Genomic DNA, 16,054 nt, shown 5'->3' with positions numbered 1-16,054 from the left:
AGATCAAGACCTGACCTGAGACCAAGAGTCAGATACTTAACCAACTGAGCCACCCAGGCGCCCCTGTGGCATCCTGTTTTTTCACGGAGAGCATTCTTTCTCTCTCCGAAACTGAATTATAGGACTTTAAAGAACATGGTCTTCTTCTCCATGTATCACCTGCTTTCCTGGAGTTCCTTTTTTCTCCTGTTTGTTGGATCTCTCATATTGGAGGCTTTCTTTGTCTGCTAACATTGGTTTAAAGCATGTGACACCACGCTCGTTGGAAGCTCTGGGGACATGAGAGGTGACAGAAGACCCGCCACCGGGAGACAAAAGACAAGCCTGCCAGAAGGTGGTGGCAAATATCAGTATCTTAAGATCTTTTCTCTAGGCTGGGGCCATTCCAACTCCTCCAGCCTCCCACTTAAGGGGAGTTGGCTGGTCCAGAAATATTCCAGAAGCACAGTAGGGTAAAGACTGGTCTTTTTCTCTACAATGTTCAGATTGGGGGTGAGCAATAAAGAATGACATTTTTCTGTTGCCAATCGAGACCGAAACACACACACACGCAGGGTCGTATATAGTTTTAACCTATATTAAGAACTTTTCCATAGCATCAAAGTTATGTGAGAATTGCTTATTGCATGTGAATCAGAACTTGCTATATTTGTAAATGATTTTATTTACTCGTCTGAGAGAGAGAGAGCACAAGCAAGAGGAATAGCAGACAGAGGGAGAAGCAGACCCCCCACTGAGCAGGGAGCCAGATGTGGGTCTTGTCAATCCCAAGACCCTGGGATCATGACCAGAGCCAAAGGCAGAGGCTTAACCCACTGAGCCACCCGGGGCCCCAAGCATTACTATATTCAATATTAGCTTCTTCCTTTGTTGGAAATTAATGTTGTTCCTATATGACTTTCTTCCCCAAAGATGAGGTTCCAGAGAAGATTAACTCTATGTTCTTTTCTATACAGGTTACGTTCAGTATGTTGGAAATTTACAACGAGCAGGTAACGGTGATTCTATTCTCTGGCACACACACCTGTGGGACTCTGCAGCAGAATACCTATGGAGCCTCCCCTCCCCGACCCTAAGATAAAGTCACAACCCTGTAGCCTGGCATGGACTACAGCCCTCACTTCCCTCTCCCGCGCTACCTCTTGCCCCTTTCTCCACTCACTCTGTGCTTCCGCCACATAAATATCTTCCTCTCCGGAACATGTCATTCTTTCCAACATCTACTCTTCTCTGACCCTAGAATTCTTCCCCTACCCCTACCAGTCGACCTCAGTCGGCCTGGGGGGCAGAGGAGATGGCAAACTTTGTGTTCAAAGGACCAGATGGTGTCTGCTGAAACTATTCACCTCTGTTCCCTAAGCAAATGGAGTATGGCGGGGTCCCAGTGGGGGGCCGTTCTTGGACGCTGAAACTGGAATGACACATAATTTTTGATGTGGAGCCGAGAGCCAATGGTGAAGAAAGAATTCTTGAGCTTCTTTTGGTGCAAAGAGGTGCTTTCGATAGAACAGGGGACAGGACTCGAGGGTGGAAAGAGCTGCCCCAGGGCTATGAGGAGTGACCGATCGTGGACTTCTCTCAGTGGGGGGTTAAGGACAGCATAAACCTCTAAGGAACGTGTGCGTGTTAGAAGCAAGGCCTCCAGGACCTTGGAGGGTTGTTAGTGTTAAGATAAAGTTGCTTTTAGTCTTTAAAGAAACATCAACATGAAGGCGACCAGTCGGCCAGTTGTGAGTTCCTTGGGGAATGCCACACTCAGCAACTTGGGCTCCAGGTTGTAAGAAAAATTTAATTTCCGCTGCATTTCTCCTGCCTTGGTTCGTCCCATCAATTTGCACATGTCACACAATATTTTTCTTGTGATTTTTTTCAGTCACTTAAAAATGTGGAAAATGTTCTTATGTCAAGGATCCGACAAAAACAGGTGGCCAGCTGAACGTAGTCCCCAGGCCATGTTTTGTTTGTCCCTGGGGTGGCTGGAAAGGGCATGACCTCAGACCCTACTTCTCTCATTGACTGGCCATTGACTTTGGAAAATCACTTTCTCTCAGTTGTCTCATTTATCGAGAATGTAAAATAAGACATTACACATCAAGGTGACCTGTTTTCAATTTCTAACACAGAGCTTAGAAAATGCCAGATATTCGCTGCCCTTACCCCTTGATCATATAATACTGTGAAATTTTATTTGCCTATTTGGGTCTCCGGAACAGATCGTGTCCTTGTGAAGACCTTTCTATAGGAAATGCCCTCTCAATACTCAATACGCTTTGTAGGTTTAGAATGGGTGCTCCGAATATTTACTGAGTGGACGAATTGACAAAGGCATCTAAAACTGTAACTTTCTCATAAGAAGACCGTAACCTAATTGTTTTTGTATAACCCCAAGCACCATCCAAAGCCTTGCACTTAATCATTCCGAAGTAAATATTGTGAAAGGAATAGATCTGTCAGTGGTTTTTTTTTTTTATATTAAGGAAAGAAAGTACCCATTTTGTTTCTTACACTCTTTCATGAGTCAGTTATTACCATTGAAGGCTGATAGTAAATGCAAATGAGTTCTTTTAAAAAAAGTTTTAAAATTCCAATTAGTTAACATGCAGAGTCATATTAGTTTCAGGTGTACAATATAGCAATTCAGCACGTCCCTACATCACCCGGGGCTCATCACAACAGGTGCACTCCTCAGTCCCCCTCTCCTGATTCACCCATCCCCCGCCCGCACCCACCTCCCCTCTGGTAGCCAACAGTTTGTTCTCTAGAGTTAAGAGTCTGTTTCTTGGCTTCTCTCTGTTCTCCCTTTGCTCATCTGTTTTGTTTCTTAAATTCCACAAGAGTGAAATCATGTGATATTTGTCCTTCTCTGAAGGGCTATTTCACTTAGCATAATAGTCTCTACCTCCATCCGTGTCATTGCAAATAGGGAGATTTCATTCTTTTTTATGGCTGAGTAATGTTCCTGTATGTGTGTGTGTGTCTGTACCCATTCATCAGTCAATGGACACTTGGGGTTTCCCTAATTTGGCTATTGTAGATAATGCTGCTATAAACCCTCATGTGCGTGTTTCCTTTTTATTAGTGTTTTTGTTTTCTTTGGGTAAATCCCAGTAGTGCAATTGTTGGATCATAGGGTAGTTCTATTTTTAACTTTTGAGGAATCTCCATACAGCCTTCCACAGTGGCTTGCCCAACAGGGTAAGAGGGTTCCTCTTCTCCACATCTTTGTCAATATCTGTTGTTTCTTATATTGTTGATTTTAGCCATTCTGACAGGTGTGTGGTGGTATCTCATTGTGGTTTTGGCATTTCCTTGATGATGAGTGATGTTGAGCATCTTTTCATGTGTCTGTTGCCATCTGAATATCTTCTTTGGAGAAATGGCTGTTCATGTCTTCTGAACTTTTAAAAATTGGATTATTCATTTTTGAGTGTTGAGTTTTATAAGTTTTTTTTTTTAAGATTTTATTTATTTATTTGACAGACAGAGATCACAAGTAGGCAGAGAGACAGGCAGAGAGAGAGAGAGAGAGAGGGAAGCAGGCTTCCTGCGGAGCAGGGAGCCCGATGCGGGGCTCGATCCCAGGACCCTGAGATCATGACCCGAGCCGAAGGCAGCAGCCCAAACCACTGAGCCACCCAGGCGCCCCGAGTTTTATAAGTTCTTTATATACTTTGGATAATAACCCTTTTAAATGTCTTCTCCCATTCACTAGGTTGCCTTTAAATTTTATTGTTTCCTTTGCTGTGCAGAACTTTTTATTCTGATGAAGTCCCAATAATCTCTTTTTGCTTTTGTTTCCTTTGCCTCAGGTGACATATCTAGAGAGAAGTTGCTGTGGCCTAGGTCAAAGAGGTTACTGTCTGTGTTTTTCTCTAAGATTCTTATGGTTTCCTGTCTCACATTTATGTCTTTAATCCATTTTGAATTTATTTTTGTGTCTCATGTAAGAAAGTGGTCCAGTTTCATTCTTCTGCGTATTTTTGTCCAATTTTCCCAAAATTATTTGTTGAAGAAACTTTTTCCCACTGGATATTCTTTCCTGCTTTGTTGAAGATAAATTAACCATATAGTCTCTGGTTCCCAGTGGATTTTTCTGTTAAGGTCACCGATTAAATTTCTATTTCTTTCAAGTTGCTAAGGCTTGGAAGACAGTGTGCTCCTTTATCTCATACCAATAACTTTGGGAAGACAATTTCCTTTGTTACCCAGTTCTGGTAGTCATCTCACTGTGGTCTCCATACTGATATGTGTTTATGATGATAATCTGTCTGGAATTCTGTTTCCTCATCTTTAAAATAAGAACACTGGACATCCTAAGAATCTTTCCTTTCCTCATATTCCTCGACTCTCTGGTATATTCCCAATAGGTACTTCAACAGTCAATTAAAATGAAGTTTATTATGTACTTCTAATGTTTCGGACATCATCCTAGACTCTGAGGATGAGTTAATCCTTGGACTTAATTCCCACCATAGAGGAGTCTGGCGGGAGCTATAACACTTTACAGACAGTGATGCATTACATGTGCTCCGTGAATGGCGGGGAGCAAGGGGCAGAGAGGAGGGAGTGCATGACTACGTGGGATGTTTAACAGCAATGGTCAATGGTCAATGGTCAATGGTCAATGCTGGGCTTGGACTGGACTTTTGTAGGGAGGTTGGAGGCACAGACAGGGGCATTTGAGGCAGGATTAGTTGTAACTAGTCAAAAAATACATGAAAGTTCATGGTGGTTAAAGGAAGAGTCAGTACCCTGCATAGCCAGATTTGGATATATGGTGCGGTCATCAGGAGATGAAGCTGAAGATAGGCTCTGCCAAAAGTAAAGGGCCTTTGTCCTGGCAATAGTGGAGAATCTTTGGAGGATTTTAGAGGGAAATCAGATAATCAGATTGGGTTCTGGAAGAGTTCTCTAGAAGCAGATTGGAGTTGGATTTGAAGGTGTACCAAATAGAGGCAGAGTTCAAGAATTCCCAGGAAAGCTCAGGTGAGTAAGGAAGGTCTTGTGATAATCACCAATTTTGATCTCCAGACACACATGGAAGGTCCCGGCACCAGGATCCACCCCCATCTCTGGATGCTCATACTTCCACTCCATCCAGACAAATCTACTTATTTTTTTTTTTCTAATAAGACTTACTCAGTCCTATCTTAGATGTTCCTTCCAACAAGTTGTATGTTAGAGGAAAATTTTCCTAGCTACACCAGAAATGATCTCCATTTGGATGTCTCCTTATCCCTGGCACCTTATGTCCACTGTCTTAGTTTGGCTTGTCCGAACTTCAATCTGTGATCTTTCCCTGGCTCTAGGATGAAAAGTCATAGAATATCGGAGTTGGGGAAGATCTCAGAGATAACTTAATTCACCCCTTCCTATTATGGACACTCAGAAAGTAAGAGATTTTCCAAAGTTTTATCAGGTTAGAGGCAGAGCCAGGACTGAGAACCCGGGTCTTAGACATCTCTGTACCATGTAATACCACCCCTCTGGGGCCTTTGGCTCTACCACAATCCCACAGTAGAACCTACTTAGCCTTGTTAGAAGTGGCTTTTCTTGGGTGAGAGACAACATGGGCTTTCACCCAAAGCCATGGTCTCGGTGTGATATCTCACCAGTCTCCAATAATAAGATCTGAAGAATCACCCATATTCTCCTAACATTATTTGTTAGCCTAGCTCTGGCTACACTGTTCTGTCAAAATTCATTCAATGTAGAAGAGTGCCTCTTCGACATTGGGAACCAGGTCAAGATCTACAAGTAAAAGGCCCTGGTCCCACCCAAAGGGAGTTCACAGGCTCGTTGAAGTGCTTTAGGTACAAGAAAATACTAGAACCGAGTTTTTTTTAAAAATTCTGCTTATTACAACAGGTTTTCCCTTATTACAACAGGTTTCCCTCCTGTTGGCCATTCCCCTATTTCTGACTTACCTAAATTATGAACTTGTGTAGTGCCTCCAGAAATTTAACATTTTTTTCATTCATGTAGTAAGTTTTTATTGAGCACTAAATATATTCTAGGCAGAGGTGTAACCATGAAGTAAATAGAAATCCCTGTCTTCCTGAAGTTTACTTTATTTATTCTCTTTTTCCACAGATAAGAGACTTGCTGTCTAGAACCAAGAAACCTGGGGGACTAAAAGTGAGGGAAGATCAACAGCTGGGCTTTTATGTGGATGGCCTGAAGTCGGTGCCCTGTGAGAACTATGCACAGATTGAAAGACTGATGGAACAAGGGACCAAAGTAAGGACCACAGCATCGACCAACATGAATGCCAGCAGCAGCCGGTCTCACATGGTTGTCACCATTCAGTTCAAGCAGGTGAGACTCACGGGAAGGCTGCTGTCCCAGTTTCCCACCAAGCGTGGTCCATGGGAAGGGTTGCCAGTGGCGTGAAGAGTTGGTGAGTGTTATGGAATCCTTTCAGATTTGACCTATGGATTAAGGTGGCTACTGCCAACCATGGGCTTTAGGGTCAGAAAGAGAAGTGAGGGACTTTCTATTTTCCTACCTGTTCCACACAGGTTCCCCAGGATGATGAAAACCAGCTTCATGAGCCTAGAGAACCACCAGATGCTGACCAACCCTTCTGATACTTGGAAGTAGCAAAATAAGGTCTTTGAAACTAGCTAATCCATGTAACTCTCCACTAAGTAGAATTTTTTACAAACCTGAGCCTATGTTTTTTCCTCCTTACTTCTTGTTAGATATCAGAGAGTAAACTCTACATCATCAGCAGTTTGATTCAGAAATACTTATTTTCAAAACCTGGGTAAACATTACAGTTAGCTATGATTTCACCACCTCTGTTTCCTAAGCCACAGTCCTAATACATAGATAGAATGGTGATAAATGAAGATTACCTTGTTCTAACCAGGAATAGTGGGAAAATACTGGACTGTATCTCTTTGTTTACCGGCTTTGAAACTTCAGGAAATCACTTACTCATTTTTAGTCTCAGTTTATTATTCTGTAGAATGAGACAAATAGCTATCCTACGGGAGTGCTGGGAAGCCTAGAGAAGTACCTGCATTTTAAAGAACTTTGAAGAATAACTGGGAGGATGGTAGAGAGGGCTCTGAGCTCACCTCCCCCACTGACACACAGAGACAACCACTCTGCATAATCCAGCTAACTCTGGAAATGACCTGAAGACCGGCAGAACAGCTCTTTCACAGCTAAAGACATAATGAGAAGCCCACATTGAGAAGGGTAGGAGGGGCAGAGATCTAGTTGGAAACTAATCCCCAGGCACAGCGACCCTCAAAGAAGAAGGATATCTTAGGCACTAGGTATTTCTGGAGGAGCCAGGGTATCAAGCTTTACATGAGGCACCCCCTGCTCTGGAGACCTGCACCAGAAAGACAAGCCTGATAATATCAGTCTTTGAAAAGTAGTGGACTCAACTCTAGGAGAGGTGGAGGAGGGCTATAAGAAACTGAGAGTCCATTCCCAAAGGGCCAGTGCACTCTATCATGCACTGTGAGACCCAGCACAGAAGCAGTAGTCTAGGAAGTGCCTGGGTTATACATGAAGAAGATTTAGTGACTAATTTTGGGGCATGTGCCAGAAGATCAAGGATGGTAGGAGCTTTCTCAAGGAACAAGAGTACTGGAAGGTACAATTTTTCTTGACCTCCTTCTGCCTAGCTGGTCCATCCTTGAGGGAGCCAAAATCAAGAGTCAGACACTGAACTGACTGAGCCACCCTGGTGTCCCTCTACCAAACATTTAAAGAAGTGTTTAAAATATCCTTTTCAAACTATCCCCAAAAATAGGAGAGGAAAGAAAGCTTCCAAACTCACACTATGAGGTCAGCATTATCCTGATGCAAAACAAAGCAAACAAAAAAAAGTACAGATCAATATTCCTGATGAACACAGATGCAAAAATCTTCAACAAACAAATTCAATCATACATTAAAAGTATCATTCCCCCACAAATCCAGTGGGATTTATTGTAGGGATGCAAGGATAATTAGCCAATTAATTAAATAACCAATCAATGAGAAGCACCACATTAACAAAATGAAGGATAAAAATTATATGATTATCTTAATAGACCCAGAAAAAAAGCCTTTGACAAAACATGTATTCATGATGAAAAAACTCTCGATAAAGTGGGTTGAAAGGGAACATTTCAACGTATATAATAAAGTCCATATATACCAAACCCAAAACCAGCATCATACTCAATGGTGAAAATCTAAAGGCTTTTCCTCTAAGATCAGGAACAAGGCAAGGATATCCATTCTTGTCACTTTTATTCAACAAGTACTGGAAGTCCTAGTCAAAGCAATCAGATGATCAGACATGAAAAGGAATAAAAGGCATCTAATTAAGGAAGAAATAAAATTTCCATTATTTGCAGGTAAAGTGATATTACACATAGAATACTCTAAAGATTACCGAAACACTATTAGAATAAATGAAATCAATAAAGCCTCAGGATACAAAATTAATACACAAAAATCTATAGATTCTTTTTTTCTATACATTAATAATTAACTAGCAGAAGGAAAAATTAAGAGAACAATTCCACTTACAATTCTATCAGAAAGAATAAAATACCCAGGAGTAAATTAAACTAAGGAGGTAAAGGTAAAAGAAATGTCCTCTGAAAACTCTAAGACATTGATAAAAGAAATTGAAGAAGATGCAAATAAATGGAAAGACAATCCATGCCCCTGGGTTGGAAGAACAAATATTGTTAAATCATCTATACTAAAATCCAAAGTGAGCTACAGATTCAACACAATCCCCATCAAAATACCAATACTATTTTTTTTATAGAGCAAATAATCCTAAAATTTGTATGGAACCACAAAAGACTCCAAATAGCCAAAGCAATCTTAAAAGGAATAGAGCTGGAGTAATTGCAATCCTACATTCTAACCTACACTACAAAGCTATAGTAATCAGGACAGTATGGTACTGGCACAAAAACAGACAGATAGATCAATGGAACAGAATAGAGAGCCCAGAAATAAACCCACACATTTACGGTCAATTAATCTATAACAAAGGAGGCAAGAATATATGATGGGAGAAACGACGATCTTTTCAATAAATAGTGGTGGGAAAACTAGCCAGCTACGTGCAAAATAACGAAACTGGACCACTTTCTAACACTGTACATGACAATAAATTCAAAATGGATTAAAGACCTAAAAGTGATTACTGGATCTACATAAAGAAAAAATAAAACATAGGGAGTAAATGCTCAGACAACAGTCTTAGTGATATTTTTCTGGATATATCTCCTCAGACAAGGGAAACAAAAGCAAAAATAAACAGTTGGGACTACATAAAAATAAAAAAGCTTTTGCAGAGCAAAGGATCCCATCAACAAAATGGAAAGCAACATACAGAATGGGAGAAGATATTTGTGAATGGCATAACCAATAAGGGGTTAGTATCCAAAAATACAAAAAGAATTTATACAAATCAACATCAAAGTAAAAACAAAAAACAGTCTGGCTTAAAAACTGTTCAGAGGATCTGAATAGACATTGTTCCAAAGAAGACTGATACAGATACATGAAAAGATGCTCAACATCACTCATCACCAGGGAAATGTAAATTAAAATCACAATATGAAATATCAACTCCCACCGGTCAGAACGGCTAAAATCAAGAAATCACAAGTGTTGGCGAGGATGTGGAGAAAGGGAAATGTCTGTGCCCTGCTGGTGGGAATGCTGACTAGAGTGGCCATTGTGGAAAACGGTGTGGAGGTCCTCCAAAAAATTAAAAATAGAAATACCATGTCAATCCAGTAATTCCACTGTTGAATACTTGCCCAAAGAAAATGACAAAACTATTTGAAAAAGATACATGTATCTCTGTATTTACTGCAGCACCACTTACCAGAACCAAGACACAGAAACAACCTGAGTGTTCATTGATACCATATGGTATATATACTCAATAGAATATTACCTCCCTTTGATAAAAGAATGAAATCATGCCTTTCAGGACAACATGCATGGACCTAGAGGGTGTTAGGCTAAGGGAAATAAGTCAGACACAGAAAAAAAATACCATGTGACTTCACTTGTATATGGAGTCTTAAAACACAAGACAAATGAGCAAAGAGATACAGATAGAAACAGACTCATAAATACAGAGAGCGGGTGGTTGCCAGTGGGGAGGCTTTGGAGGGATGGGTGAAAGAGGTGAAGGGAATTAAGAGGTACAAACTTCCAGGTATAAAAGAAGTAAGTCACAAGGATGAAAAGTGCAGCATAGAGAATGCAGTCAGTAATATTGTAATGACATTGTATAGAGACAGACAGTAACTCCACTCATCACGGTGAGCATTTTGTAACATATATAATTGTCAAATCACTATGTTGTACACTGGAAACTAATGGCATGTCCCATGTCACTTGTGCTTTGATTAAAAGTAAAAAAAAAAAAAAGGGAGCCCCCAGGTGGCTCAGCTGGTGAAACACCTGACTCCTGGTTTCAGCTCAGGTCGTGATCTCAAGGTTGTGAGATCGAGCCCCGTGTGGAGCACCACACTCAGCAGGGAGTCTGCTTAAGATTCTCCCTCTCTCTCTCTGCCCCTCCCACCTCTCTCATGAGTGCACACTTTCTCAGATAAGTACATCCTTTTTTTTTTTTTTTAAGATTTTATTTATTTATTTGACAGACGGAGATCACAAGTAGGCAGAGAAGCAGGCAGAGAGAGAGGAGGAAGCAGGTTCCCTGCTGAGCAGAGAGCCCGATGCGGGGCTCGATCCCAGGACTCTGGGATCATGACCTGAACCAAAAGCAGAGGCTTTAACCCACTGAGCCACCCAGGCGCCCCATCCTTTTTTTTTTTTAAGTAAAAAAAAAATAAAGATTGTCATAAACTTTAAGTACTATTCAGATGATTTTATGTTAGTAACATTCATAGACTTTACATATGGTTTGCCCTTTTTTAATTTGATGTTTTAGAGGCAAAGGAAGAAATCCACTGAAAAACATGTATGTAGCGATCTAGCATTACGCTCGCTCGCTATTGGTGTAATGATATTAACATCTGTTACTGTATGCAGGGCATGGCTAGAACCGTTACTTCTCTTATCTGTTACCCTCCTAACACCCAAATAATATGCCATGATCCCTGTTTTCCAATTAAGACAGTTGCAATTCTGAAAAGCTAGTTCTCACAGGCATGTAACCAACAAGGGATCTGTCACATTCTAAAATCCACGTTCTTTTTCCCTCCCTGCATGACCACACTGTCCCGAACAGTTCCTTATTTTGCAGATTTCCCAGTATTCAAATGTTTGATCACAGAAATACTAGAGCAGTAATTGGGATAATATACCCCTGGAAATAGCTTTGCAAAATTGAGAAAGAGAAACTGAGACAGATATTTGAGCCTGATGATTTATTAATGTGAAATGTCCCTGTAAAGAAGACAGCCCTTTTTTTGAGAGAGAGAGAGAGAGAGAGAAGAGTGAGCAGGAGGTGGAGGGGCGGAGGTAGAGAGAGGGAATCTTAAGCAGGCTCCTTGACCAGCAGGTAGTCTGACATGGGGCTTAGCTCCCACAACCTCGAGATCATGACCTGAGCTGAAACTAAGAGTCGGGTGCTTAACTGACGGAGCCACCCAGGTACCCGAAGTAGTTTTTTAATTTGTAAATTTTATTATATATTTTTGAGTGTGAAGTACAATTCGGGAAAAAATTTTAATTCCAAGAATTTTTTTATTATGTTATGTTAGTCGCCATACAGGACACCATTAGTTTTTGATGTCATGTTCCATGATTCATTGTTTGTGTATAACACCCAGTGCTCCATGCAATCCGTGCCCCCCCTTAATACCCATCACCGGGCTCACCAGTCCCCCCACCCCCTCTTCTAAAACCCTCAGTTTGTTTTAAAGTGTGAACGAGATGGACTTCATATGTAGCCTGCTACCACTCTAATAGCACGACTTGTGGTGCTTTCCTACAGGTTTTCCTAGACAGACACCTCACCAAGCAGTCCAGTATTAATTTGGTGGATTTAGCAGGAAGTGAAAGGCAGAAATCTTCAGGATCTGAAGGAGACAGACTGAGGGAAGGATCACGAGTTAACTTAAGCTTAACCAATTTAGGAAATGTTATCAGGTAAATAATTGATGCATGGGTATTTATTTCTGCTGTAAAAATGTCCTCAGAAATTTTTAAAAATCAGATTAATCATAGACCTCGGTTCATGACCCACTGTCATCATTGGCTCATACCTGGTCCTCCTATATATTTTATTTTAAACATATTGTTCTTGTTGTTGATGTTGATGTTGTTGTTGTTGTTCTTTAAAGATTTTATTTGACAGAGAGAAACACAGTGAGAGACTGAACACAAGCAGGGGGAGCAGGAGAGGGAGAAGCAGGCTTCCTTCCCAGCAGGGAACCTGATGTGCGACTTGATCCCAGGACCCTGGGATCATGACCTGAGCTTAAAGCAGACGCTTAACAACTGAGCCACCCCAGTGCCCCAACATATTGCTTTTTAATAAAACTAAGAACACCAGTAAAGTCACCACCCAACCCAAGAAAGAGTTGTTATTTCTCTGCTACGCTCTCCTTAGAGGTAGCCACCATCTTGGATTTTGTTTATCCTCTCTTTGTCCCTCACTCCCTTTCTTGTTTTATCACTTCTGACTATTAAGTTTGTGACACTCATTTCAGAAATGTACAAAAAAGGTAAAATATTATAGGTTTTTAGATCTTGTTCTTTTTTAAATGATCAAAGTATAAATTATGTGAAGTACACCAATCTTAAATGTTCAGTTTGGTGAATTTTTATATGTATATATCTACATGATTACTACCAAGCTCAAGATATAGGACATGCCCAAAGCCCAAGAAAGTTCCCTCGTATCCTCCCCCTAGCTTTTACTCCCACCAAAAGAAACTGACCTTTGCTACTAAAAATTGGTTTTGCCTAAAACTATCTTGATTTTCATCTAAATGTGACCATTTATAAGAGGTCACCCACTTCTGCATCTGGCTTATTTCACTAAGGACTGCGTCTGTGAGACTAAGCCATGTTTCTCATGTAATGTATTCACTCTTTTTCATTGCTATGTAGGATTCCATAGCAGAAAATATACCACAATTCATTTATCCCTTCTTCCACTGATGGACATTTCGTTTGTATCCGGGTTTTGACTATTATGAATAATGTTGCTGTGAACATTCTTGTACATACGCTTTGGGGAAAATAATTTCTTATTCTCCTCAAGGATACATCGGGAGTAGAATTGCTAGGATTGGCTTTTGTATCCAACATTATTAACAATAAGTGTCCATGTTATGTGTGGCTTTGGTTAATTGCCTTCTATTCTGTCACTAAACATTGTGTCTATGAGACTCCCTATGGTAGTAGAAGTTGTTACTTCTTTTTCTTATGATATAGTATTATATTATGGGTATACGCCATGATTTATTCATTTGTTCTCCTTTTGGTTTGGCATTTCAGTTGTTTCCAGGTTTTGGTTATTTGCTATTATAAACAGTGCTATTATGAACATTCTTGTACAAGTCACTGGGTAACAATATATTAAAGTTTCTCTTGAGTACAAAGGACTGAAATTGTTGCATTATTTGTAAGGTTGTGTGCAATAGCTGCTTTTTTTTTTTTTCAGTACCTAACTTTTGACAGTGGGGACAGATTATTTTTCAAGAGTTTGGGGCAATTTTTACTCCCAGCAGCAATGTATAAAATACCCCACTGAGCCACATCTTTTCTAAGACTTAATACTGTCATATTTCTTGATATTTTCTGATTAAATGGTCTACCCATGGTCTGGATATTCCTGGTTATTAGCAAGTTTGAACAGCATTTGGTATGTTTACTGGCAATATGTCTTCTCTCAAAATACCTTATGTTTGCCAGTTACTGTCTTTTTATTGATTTTTAGGCATTTTTTACGTATTTCATATTACTCTTTCCTCAGGTATATAATAAATCTTTTCCCAGCAGGTAGCTTGTCTTTTCACTTTAAGGTATCTGTTGATGAGCAGAAATCATGGTAATGGTTTTTGTTTTGCATTTTTTGTGCCTTGTTAAAGAAGAGTCCAAAAGGTATCTCCCTACGTTTTGCTTAATTTCCTATCCATCTGGAGTTGACGTCTGTGCATAGTTTAAGATAGGCATCCTTTTTGTTATTTTTTCCTTACAGATTACCAATTTTTCCAGTTACACTTGTTGAACAGTTCCTCCTTTCCTTGGTGGATTTCCTGTGCTACCTCTGTCACAGACCAAAATTCTATATATTTTATTTAACTTTTTAATATGTTCAACTGGTCAAAGTCTAAATATTAATAAATGCTTCATCCTCTTCCTGGATAATACAAGGATCTCCAGCCTACATTTGTGATCGTTGTTATGTATGTTAATTCTACTCTTCTTTAACCCCAAAGACATTACTATTTCTATTTTACACAGTGTTCACCCTTTAAATTACTCCTGCCTTCTTAAACCTCAGAGATGCTGAGATCAGTTTCCTCCTGGTGGAAGAAGAGTCTATAGAATTTCCTTCAGTGATCACCTGCTGATAGCAAATTCTGGTTTTGTTGAAATGTGTTTATTTCACCTCATGCTTGAAAGGTAATTTTGCTGGGTATATAATTCCAGATGTGCAGTATTTTCTTTCAGCTCATTAAGGCTGCAGTTTCCTGTTTTCTGCTGGTGGTCTAATGGCTATTTCCTTGAAGAAAATCAATCTTTCCCTTTAGCTGCTTATAAGCTCTTTTGTTTTGATGTTCTCCAATTTCATTATGTTGCACCTGAGTGTGAATTTATTTATTCTGCTTGGAATTCCCTGGCTTCCATAGCTCTGTAGATTAGTGATTTTCATCAGGACTGGAAAGCTCTCAGCCAGTACTTCTCATGCACTGTCTGCCCATTTATTTTCTCTCTTCTCTTCTGGAACTTCGATCAGACCATTTAAATCTTCTCACCTGTCCTCCAAGACTCTTAACCTTCCTCGATTGTTTGCCATCTCTGGAGGTCTCTGGGCTGCAATCCAGTTCATCTCTTTTGAACTATCTAGTTCATTAATTCCAGTTATAGCAGTGTCTAACTTGCTGTTAAACCTGTCCATTGTATTTTTCATTTCAGTTACTGTATTTCTTTCTTCCCAGCAGATCATTTTGTTTCTTTCTCCAGTCTTCTAGACTCATTCCATATATTCCTTGTCACTGTTGGTGATTATAATTTCCCATCAATAGGATTGCCTCCCTTCTCCTGCCCGCTCTGGTCAGGGACAACACTGCAGTGTCTGCAGTCCCCTGGAGTGGGGTGGGGACTGGCACATTGACTTATTCACACTTTTTCTGGTGCCTTGTCATACAGGGGTCCTAACTTTATGGGCTCTTCTGAGGGCAGAATGAGAGAAAAGCAAGAAGAGGACTTAACCCCTTTCCCCATTCTGGTCTTTACACTTCTAGCTGGTGCCCTCTTCCTCAGACTGAAACTCTTCTTTATACACAGATTTACAACAGCCTGCAGGTTCCTCCGGTTTTCCTCACAAAATTTAGCATGTCTGCGCCTCAGATCTAGGCTTCCCTGTCTGTCACCGTCTCTCTGTCAGGGACGTCTCTCTGTCATGAGCTCAGAGAGGGAGCTGGTGGCCCATGTGGGTCGCCATCTTGCTGCAACATCGTCATACAGAAAGTGTCTCAACTAGTGGATATTATTTAGTCATGGCTCAGGTTTATGGGGTCAAAGACAGGATCGGACGGGTGTTTCTGACTTATTCCTGGGGAGACAGATTTCTTCTTGACCTGTCTTTTTTAATCTGTTCTTTTGTATTTCCTTTTTCATTAAGTGCCTTGGCTGACGCCGCCATGGGGAAGAGAGTTTTGCACGTTCCCTACAGAGACTCCGTCCTGACCAAACTTCTCCAGCCAGCTCTGGGCGGAAACAGTAGAACCACTTTGGTAAAGTGACTTTCTTGCAGCATGTGAGACTGACCTGGCGGTTGCTGTTGTCGTCACTGTTCCTGTCACAATTACGCTCTGTGTACTGTGACGTCACACTTTGCATATATGTAACACATTCTTCCCTT

At 40.6% G+C, this 16,054-nt stretch overlaps 1 protein-coding gene across 1 annotated transcript in view; it reads left to right on the top strand.

Moving 5' to 3' along the window:
• Positions 1-298: 298 nt before the first annotated feature.
• Positions 299-16,054, top strand: part of LOC116576795 (kinesin-like protein KIF28P) — a 40,783-nt gene continuing 25,027 nt past the window's right edge. The window contains exons 1-5 of the mRNA XM_032319369.1: positions 299-334; positions 957-992; positions 6,094-6,318; positions 11,951-12,105; positions 15,815-15,926. Coding sequence (XP_032175260.1) covers positions 969-992; positions 6,094-6,318; positions 11,951-12,105; positions 15,815-15,926 — 516 coding nt within the window. The 5' untranslated portion in view covers positions 299-334; positions 957-968. The remainder of the gene's footprint in view (positions 335-956; positions 993-6,093; positions 6,319-11,950; positions 12,106-15,814; positions 15,927-16,054) is intronic.

The sequence above is a fragment of the Mustela erminea genome, chromosome 17 (assembly GCF_009829155.1).
Source record: "Mustela erminea isolate mMusErm1 chromosome 17, mMusErm1.Pri, whole genome shotgun sequence".
NCBI classification, from domain to species: Eukaryota; Metazoa; Chordata; class Mammalia; order Carnivora; family Mustelidae; genus Mustela; species Mustela erminea.
The sequence above is the reverse complement of the archived record's forward strand: the minus strand, read 5'-3'. Positions and strand labels throughout refer to the sequence as shown.